This window comes from Beta vulgaris, chromosome 1 (assembly GCF_026745355.1).
Source record: "Beta vulgaris subsp. vulgaris cultivar EL10 chromosome 1, EL10.2, whole genome shotgun sequence".
Taxonomy (NCBI): domain Eukaryota; kingdom Viridiplantae; phylum Streptophyta; class Magnoliopsida; order Caryophyllales; family Amaranthaceae; genus Beta; species Beta vulgaris.
Window position 1 is genome coordinate 54,774,198 of NC_079202.1, and position 8,913 is coordinate 54,783,110.

At 36.5% G+C, this 8,913-nt stretch overlaps 1 protein-coding gene across 3 annotated transcripts; it reads right to left on the reverse strand.

Moving 5' to 3' along the window:
- Positions 1 to 2,240: 2,240 nt before the first annotated feature.
- Positions 2,241 to 7,898, reverse strand: LOC104905246 (heterogeneous nuclear ribonucleoprotein Q). Of its 3 annotated transcripts, XM_010693717.3 has the most exons (12): positions 7,509 to 7,898; positions 5,392 to 5,999; positions 5,220 to 5,309; positions 4,867 to 5,106; positions 4,169 to 4,390; positions 3,781 to 4,078; positions 3,382 to 3,695; positions 3,174 to 3,289; positions 2,981 to 3,087; positions 2,811 to 2,878; positions 2,595 to 2,713; positions 2,241 to 2,480 (listed from the first exon to the last, which is right to left on the reverse strand). In XM_010693717.3, exons 1-11 carry the CDS (start codon positions 7,723 to 7,725, stop codon positions 2,609 to 2,611), a joined length of 2,385 nt encoding a protein of 794 aa, XP_010692019.1. In that variant the 5' UTR covers positions 7,726 to 7,898; the 3' UTR covers positions 2,241 to 2,480; positions 2,595 to 2,608. The 3 variants fall into 3 exon arrangements, with proteins under 3 accessions (XP_010692019.1, XP_010692018.1, XP_048496074.1); XM_010693716.3 differs by having other exon boundaries at positions 2,241 to 2,713; XM_048640117.2 differs by lacking the exon at positions 4,867 to 5,106 and having other exon boundaries at positions 2,241 to 2,713.
- Positions 7,899 to 8,913: the final 1,015 nt, after the last annotated feature.

The window sequence follows — 8,913 nt, forward strand, 5'->3', positions numbered from 1 at the left end:
CTTATCAGAGTCTTAACTTAAAAGAATTAAATCTGACATGTGTTTCTTTTCTAACCTTGTATGATTGATAGAGTGATAAGTTATATGGTGTAATTCTTTTCTAACCGAATTTTTTTTTTTTTTTTTGAGGAAAAGTGAATTAGTGCATTAATCAAGGGACAAAAATTCCGAGAGTACATTGGGGAAACCTTTTGAGGGCAATGGTTTTTCCATGCTCAACACCAAAACACACTAATTTAGCCCGACGAAAGCTAAATATCTGCTAAAACAGTATCAAAATCTGAAAAATAAACCTAACTGAACATGATTAAAATAATATCGTCTAGTAGTAAAAAATTTCAATTCGAGTATTTTCAAAAGTGAGCCTTTTATTGTACGATTGAAAAGTGGGTTTTACATTTATTCTATTTCTTAGTTTGAACAGCATAACATAAATTATCAATTTCTAGACTCAAATCTTTTGCTTGTTTTTGGGTATTGATTAAGGATATTTATTGATAGTGGAAGAAGTCCAAATCACTATTTTATACCATTACATATGATAAATGCCAATTTGCATATTACTGCAAGCAATTCATGACTCAAATGCTCAGACATGCGTAGAATGATCACTTGTCCACTGAATAGAATCCAAAGTCGACATTTTTTTCTCCCAAACCTAACTCCCTAAACAACAAAGGACACCTATTTCACTACCAACTGACCGCCGGACTCCAGATCTTCGTTGCGGTTCTCAACGACGTGCTGCAATCTGCACTACCGGTGACTACTCACCATCTTATCCACCGTGGCACGACTGACGACAACCTCACAAGTCACGGTGACAGTGCCACACAGCAATTGGAAACTTATTTATTGTCTTCTGCAATTCTAAATATGAATTTCAGATTTTTAATCTTTTAGATAAGGATATGTATTGAATATTTGCGATAATTAGACATTAGAATTTCAGAATATGTATTGTTTAGAATTTCTTTTAATAGTTAGTAGTAATTGTAATTCTTCTGTAATTTTGTTAATCATGTAAATGTTGAATGAATGAATGTGGATTATGCCCATTGTGAAGTTGTACTTGTTAGTGTGACTCGTTAGTTACCGTGAATTGTGATTGAACCTTGAAGGTTCTAGACTCATTGACTCGTACAGTTGCAATTTCTTGCTTTATGAATTTCATATTTTAGTCTTTTAGACATTAGAATATGGATTGAATTGTTAATGAATGAATGTGGGTTATGAGTTGTTACTTGTTAGTTACTTTGTTTGAACTTCGAAGGGTCTAGACTCATGGAGTTGAAATTTCTTGTTTGTGTAGATGTATTGTGACTATGAAAGGTTTAAAATTCTTATTAATGTTACTTTAAGTGTTTTTTTACCAGCTTCGGACCCATAAAGTTGGAATCTTGAATACGCTACTGTTGGACAGTCTGAAATTATCACACATAATGTTGCTTTTCGCTTAAGTAAGAAATAGTCAATCCTGGTAGTAATGGGAATGTCAAGTAAGATTTGCAAGAAACGCCTAAAATTGTTCAATGGGCGGAGTGCGATAGCAAAATGTTCCTGTACTGTAGTCTGTAGATGTTCCTGTACTGTAGTCTGTAGATGTAGGAACCAAGGAAATGAAAGAGTTGGTGTAAAATGAATCTTTTGTTTCACTTTTTTGTTTGACTTTAGGTTAGAAGAAAGAAACTTTGTTAGAAACATGAGTATTATCTTATGCACCAAGTGAATCCATATGATGAAGAATAACTAGTCAGTGTAAAAAGAGGCGGAGTGCAATAGCAAAATAAGGAGAACGGACTAACACGAAAAGTAGGACGATCTTTGTGAAACGAATGAAGTAACTGCTAGCTTAAACTTACACTACAGTAGTAGTAACCGGTATCACTAAAGCATCCTTAGTTGGGATTAATCTCATAGATTTTTGCTTAGACTTTACAATACCTTACCAATATAACTTTTTCGTCAGAATGCTTGTAACGTCTTATGAAGGATTTAATACCAGATGGTTCAAATTTGAAATTACAGAAAGACTTATTTGGGGAGGAAGTGAAGTAAATATGTGGTAAACTGGTCATAACCAGAAAGACAGAAGTATTAGTACCAAATTAATCTGAAATCTGAATCTTGTAATCTGAAATTCAAAAGGTAAGAAAAAAAATTACCGCTTGAAAGTCAGAGAAAGATAATTTCTTGCCTATTTAACTTCATTTTATTTTTTGTGAGGAAGAAAGAGTACATAAACACCAACAGAGAGATAATTTCTTGCCTGTTAAACTACATCAAAACACAAGTTTCTCTTACATAGGAACAACTTCAGGAAATACTTGGGTCTCTCTAAACCTAACTAAAGTATTATGCTAAACTGACAATCAAAGATCTTTTTCACTCATCCTCTAACAGGCAGGATAAGTGCGACTATTGCAAGAGAAAATACACAACTAGAGCATCATCTTTACCAGCACCCATTTATGAACAAACTGTGATAACAAGAAAAATGGCGTCATGTAACTGTTATAGCAGCAAAATATTACCAGAACTTGCTTCTGCAAAGAAAATAAACTTGTAGATTTTTGCTGCCTCACAGTAATTACCGTGACTAATTAACTTAGTAATATGATCCAGAACTGCCACCTCCCATGTACCCACTCCCACTACCACTACCACCCATACCACGGCCAGAATACAGTGATGAGTAAGAGCTCCCACCAACCTGAAACCACAAACATTGATTTAGTTGCCTATATATTCTGACCTTGGAGACCTGAATATTCAACGGGAAAAAAAAAAAGAAAAGATCAGAAGCGTACATCTGACCCACGTGAAGCATATTCACTGCCATAGCTTGAAGAATACACATCACTTCCACTGTATGAACCTGTAAAACAAGAAATGCTCAAAACCAGCCAGAGGGAGAGAGAAGAACGACAAGATACATTGAGCTTCACATTACTAACTGTAATTAGATACAAGGACATACCACCACTGTAGCTCACTCCCTGACGACTACTGTAAAGCCCATGAGAATCTGGAGCAGACATTGAACTTCTGCTGCCGCCACTATATCCAACAGTAGATCTCCCCATTCTAAAATATTCAACAGTTCTAGTCACTGTATGACGAAAATAAATGGCTTCAAATACTATTGTCCTGAAAGGTTAAGCAACACTAACCTATCACCATATGTATCCGCGTACTGAGAACTTCCTGAAGGAATGTCATAGTCTAAACGTGCCCTTGAGTGACGCATACTATGACCAGGATCAGTGTATCGTGAAGGGACGTCATCCTTGCATACAAGGAGAAATTCAATTTAGTAAAGAAAAATAATGTTGGAGACAAACACAAAATGAGAAGGCATGAAATGAGACAAATGCTCACCATAGCACTATAAGGGCGTTTAGAGCCAGAGATAGAATCATAATCGCGAGGACGCCCTTCACGGTAACTTGGAGGGGGTCTTTCATATCTTGGGGCATAGCTATCCTCTGGATAAGGTCTCCTTGTTGCAGAGCGTGAGGCACTGCTCCTAGGCACATCAGAGTAAACAGGAGAACGAGCAGCATACTCATCCCTATATGATGGACGCCTTTCAGGTGGCAACCTAGATCCATAGTCTGCCACAGCTCTGCTTCTTGGTGGCAGCTCTTCCCTCCTGGGATAATCCCTCTTCATGCTACTCTTTGGTGGAGGAGCTGCATAGGATAGTAGAAAAGATGTCACTTCTAATTACACTACCATCTACCAGCAAAAGTGACCAGCCATGACCAGAATGTGTACCAGGAGCTCTTCTTTCATATGACCTAGGTGGAGGAGGCACTGGTCTAGCTCTAGCTGGCACATGTGGTGGGGGACGTCTGTCCCGTATTCCAACAGGCCTCTTAAAGCCACGGCCCACAGCAACTGGTACCCGGCCACCAAGTCCCCTCGCACGAGCAGGAAGGGGACGTGGTAATGGACGGTTCCAAGGTGCCCTAGGACGTCGTCCAGCAACACGAGACCCTTTATGATCACCCCGGGGATGGCTTTTACCTTTACCTCGCTGCAACGGCCTGGACAATCTGGCTCTTACTTTAGCCTGCAGAAGAGTCAAGTCAGATATAGCCAATGCATTATTTCCAGACATGTCTAGGTTATAGCACGTATAAAGCAGTTAAACCAAATTAACCTTGTGTTCTCCTTCACCCAATTCTGCATTATTGATGCTTTTGGCACATGTTACTGCTGCATCATGAGAGTCAAAACTAACAAAGCCAAAATCCTTCCTTCTCGCAGATGGCATATTGCGAGCAAGTTCAACCTTTTCAATTTCCCCAAACTTCTTGAGCAGTATACGAACACGATCCTCATCCCATGAGGCAGGAAGACCATCAATAAACACAGTTTTGACCTAAAACAGTTGCAACCAAATACCCTTCACAGTTAAAACGACCGATCATACCAAGAAATGGAACAATGCACAAGAGTCCCAAAGAATGAGAAGCCTGGAATCTTAAAGATTACTCACACATCAAACCCACACCTCACCCTGCTACCCAAACCATTGTTACAACCTTAAATAGGTGTGGGTTAGCATAGCCAAAAACTCACAGAAGACAGGAAAGAAATTCACTCAAATATATTATGTCCAAAGATGCATAAAATAAACATGTTAAGTTGTAGAATTCTACTTTGTATACAGTTAGATCAACACCGAAATAAGGTAGAATTAACCAATCATCCAAAAATAAACATTAATAAGCATTCTACTGTAGCTGGCCATGTAAGTATCTACACAAAATATCCCTCCTAACTAGTGTTTGGACAACTTGCAATACATCACTCCATAATCATCCAAATAATGGGAAAGAGGCTTGATCTAATTACCTGGGCCATAATTTCATCTCCAGGATCAATGAAAGAATCTGCAAAAGAAACTTTTGCAGGCCTCTCAACTCCTAGTAAAACATCCCTCTTCTGTAGACGTTTAAAAGCATCCATGGCTTCAGAACGGGAGGAGAACTCCAAAAATGCAAAACCTCTATTTTTTCCTTCATTGTTACTATCTTCCACTAACGTCAAGTCCTCGACATTTTCTATCCCATAAAGTTTCAATTTCTCTTTTAACTGGAAGAACAAATTAATATAGGCCAATCAGAAGAGAATATAGCAACTCCACATAACCAATAACAAAGTAAGCGTGATGCCTGATGAAGACAGCAATACCACAGTCTACTTACTTTTTCCTTTGTCCATGTTTTGCATATGTTACCCAAAAACAGGGTATCGCTGTCCTGACTGGGAGTGACACCACATTGCTTCCCTTTTACCTGGAATTTTTGGTGTTAGAATAAATTCAAGATAATCTGTTCTTTGTAGTCACTCAATCTATGACAAGATCAAAACAAGTACCACAGGATTTTTCAGCTGCGTGACAGCAAGCTTTGCTTGTTCAATTGTAGCAAAGCGTAAGAATGCGAAGCCCTTGTTCTTTTTGGTCTGAGGGTTCATCATGAGCCTGACTTCAGTAACCTCACCAACAACACTAAAAACTTCTCTCAAATCCTCCTCAGTAGCATCTTTGTCTAACCCACCAACAAACACTTCGAATTCTTTACGTTTCCGCCTCTCTTTGACAAGTTCATGGTGTTCACGTTCTTCTGCAGCATCAAACAGTTCAGCATTCTCGTGATGATTGTCATGCTCATGCTCATGGCCCTCACCAGCATCAGCATGCTCATCATCTTCTTCACCTTCAAGTTCCTCAGGAACTTCTTCCATATCCTCCTCAGCCATGTCACCCTCCTCTTCCTCCTCCTCCTCCTCCTCCTCTTCAGCTAGATCACCTTCCTCACCTTCCTCTACACCTTCATCCCCTTCCTCCTGCAATAAATCGTCTTGATCAACTTCCTTTTCATCATACTCCCCACCATATTCTTCTGGTTCATATTCAGGTTCATTATCCTCAAGGTCCAACCGTTCATCTTTTTCATATTCATCCTCTTTAACCTCATCTTCTTCTGCCATAAAAAAGAGAGGTAGGCACAAATCCAGCCAGTTAACATGCTGAATTCTCCACTGGGAACAACAAGAGTTCTAAAGAGTTGGGCGCATAGAAAAAAAAAAATACCCACTAAGCCTTCGAATTCCAAATCAAACATAATATGGTTTAGTCTAAAAGGAAGTTAGCATGTCCAAAAAGTATTGGTACACAGATTTCCAGTGATCCAACAAAAAAAGCAACTTCCATTACTTGATTGAATCCTTGTAATAGATTTTTCGGCAATTCTTTACTGTATCCAATGCATTAATCTTCATAAAAAGAAAACACAATCTTAGTCCATTTGGCACTATTTTCATCCTTGGCAGACCATTGGGACTTTATAACACATACCTTGTTGTAAGCACACTCTATAAAGTTGTTCAGAGATACAGTTGGGTTGGTTAACTTTTACAAAGATATACAGGAGAAAAGAAACATAGCAAGACATATATAATGATTTGATGAACACTTGTCCCTCCAGGATCCCTTATCCCGAAACTATTTACGGAGCCTAGAATAGGCAATCCGCATAAATGATCATGTCCATACATCAAAAAAGGGCTTGAACCAGCAAGGAATAGCATTCACATGACTTCCCTTGATCTTCTGTTCTTCAACCAAGAAACTCATGCCAGAGTATCAAGGGTATGTGAGATGTAGCAGAGTGAAAAAAATGCAAGCTTTGAACAAGCTTATCATATACACTTCACATATGTCTACTCATTATACGATTATCCAAAATTTGATTGCCAAAAGGTACCTATCCACACTATCTCCAAAGAGAAAAAGGTGCTGTGCCATGGCTGTCGCCAAAAAAACAATGCTAATCACATACAATCCAATCCAAAATAGATCGCTTCCAAACGAGTATGCATACTAGAGAAGTATTAGCCTCTTCATGCTATCAAATTTTACTGAGATGAACCGCCTTGACGGCTAGAAACACTAGGACACTATTCTTTCTAAGTTTCATTCATTAATGTGCATAATTTTCAACTCCGCAAACTAAAACCGAGCTAAATCAAGCATCTTGTAGTTTAATGTAAATCCAAACACCAAACTTAATAGACATCCCACCATATAACAATCCACCAACACCCAGCAAGTCGAGGCACGATATTTTACAACACAAAAAATCAAACCCGGTTGCCCAAATCTTTTCCTCCCATCAGATAAATCAACATACTGCAACAAAAACAATATATTCAGCAAGAATTCTCCTTTATCTAATGATTTCTATCTGCTCTAATCCTCATAACCTTCAATAATTCAATATACCCTAATTTACATTCCCTTCAAACACCAAATTATATCATCAATGCAAAATTTTAATTTCAACTTCATTTTCCTAAAATAGATTCAACCCAAAAATCCAAATATAAGTTCATACTTCATACTAAAAAAAAAAGACCATAAAATAATAATTTACGAACAAGAATTCAATATCAATCAAATGCAAGAAAAAACCCTAAAAATTAAAACTTACTTCTCAATAAAAAGGATCCATTAGCCTCGGATTTGGGCTCAACATTCAGATCCGTTGAACTATTAACGTTAAAGTTCTCTTCAGATACTTTAACGTTGTCATTAGAAACCTCGTTTTTGACATCATCGGATTTTACATCGGATTTCGCCGGAGTTCTCGAAGTTCTCGCCGTCTTTTTCGCCGGAGTTACCGCCGATTTCTTTGTTCTCGGAGGCATCTTGTTCTTCTTCAACCTTCAGCTGATTTATCTTTTTTTTTTTGGAAAAATCCAAAAAAGATTGATTAAGAGAGAGAAAATGGAAGAAATTGAAGAAAAGATATGAGATAGAAAGATTGGTGGAGGTTTAATATGAGAAACAAGAACCCTAGTTTTGGTTTTACTTTTATTAGACTTTTCCACCGCTTGACGTGGAATATATACTCTTACCAAGTCTTGGGAAACTCTTTTTTTTTTTTGAGAAATTTATTTATTTTTATTTTTTTTGAGGGGGATTATTTTTTTCTAGTTGCCAAATTGTTTTTTTTTTTTACAAAAATTATTAAAATAGACGGTCTAATTTTAATATAAAAGTAGACGGTCTAATTTTTTACAAGACAAAATCTTTTTTTTAACAGTATTTTCATTCTTTTTTGTTTGGAATGGCATGAGAAACTAAATGAGTTTGTCTTGCAAAAGACCGCCTACTTTTAAATTTAAAATTAGACAATGGTAAGTCTAAAATCAAAAAGATAATTAGCCCAATAGTGACTAGGTTAATTTCTTTCGGTGATTAGTTTAACACATTTAGTGACTATGTCTACTTTTATATTAAAATTAGACCGTCTCTATTAATAATTTTTGCTAATTTATTGAATTAATTGATCATTGTGATGTAAATTTTAATGTGATTTAGCATTATGGTTTTCTTTTTACAAAATATAAAAAAAGGTTAAACTTTGAGAATATAATATATTTTTTGGGGGGGAATTTCCAAAATTACACCAGATTCTCATGTGATATGATAGTAGTTCAAATTATATACTCCCTCCGTTTCAAATTATAGGGAATGTAAATCACTTTTACGCATATTAAGAAGTTAGTTAATTTTAATTATATTTGCAAGTTTGAGTAACCGTTGCCAATCCTCTTAGACACGTAGAATAAAATATTGATATGTATGTAATAAAGGAGGAGAGAAGAGATATGATATAAAGTTTTAATATATTCCTAACCAATCAAAATTCAATAATAAGAGGGTTGACAACCCTTAGGATCACTCAACCAATCTCCGATTTGCATACGTAATAAGAATTGACATTAAATATTGTATTGATAATAGAAAATAACCTATAATATTATCTTGATAGTATAAAGTTGCATTTAGTTTTATGTACGATGCCTTATATTTTGAAATTTTTTAGCTAA

What these genes read in the sequence shown, in the direction of transcription:
- LOC104905246 (XM_010693717.3), bottom strand. Translation starts at nt 7,725, where the DNA reads ATGCCTCCGAGAACAAAGAAATCGGCGGTAACTCCGGCGAAAAAGACG. An exon ending in AAACATGGACAAAGGAAAAA is followed by an intron (nt 5,107 to 5,219) that starts GTAAGTAGACTG and finishes TTGTTCTTCCAG; the next exon opens with TTAAAAGAGAAATTGAAACT. An exon ending in AACGCCCTTATAGTGCTATG is followed by an intron (nt 3,290 to 3,381) that starts GTGAGCATTTGT and finishes CTTGTATGCAAG; the next exon opens with GATGACGTCCCTTCACGATA.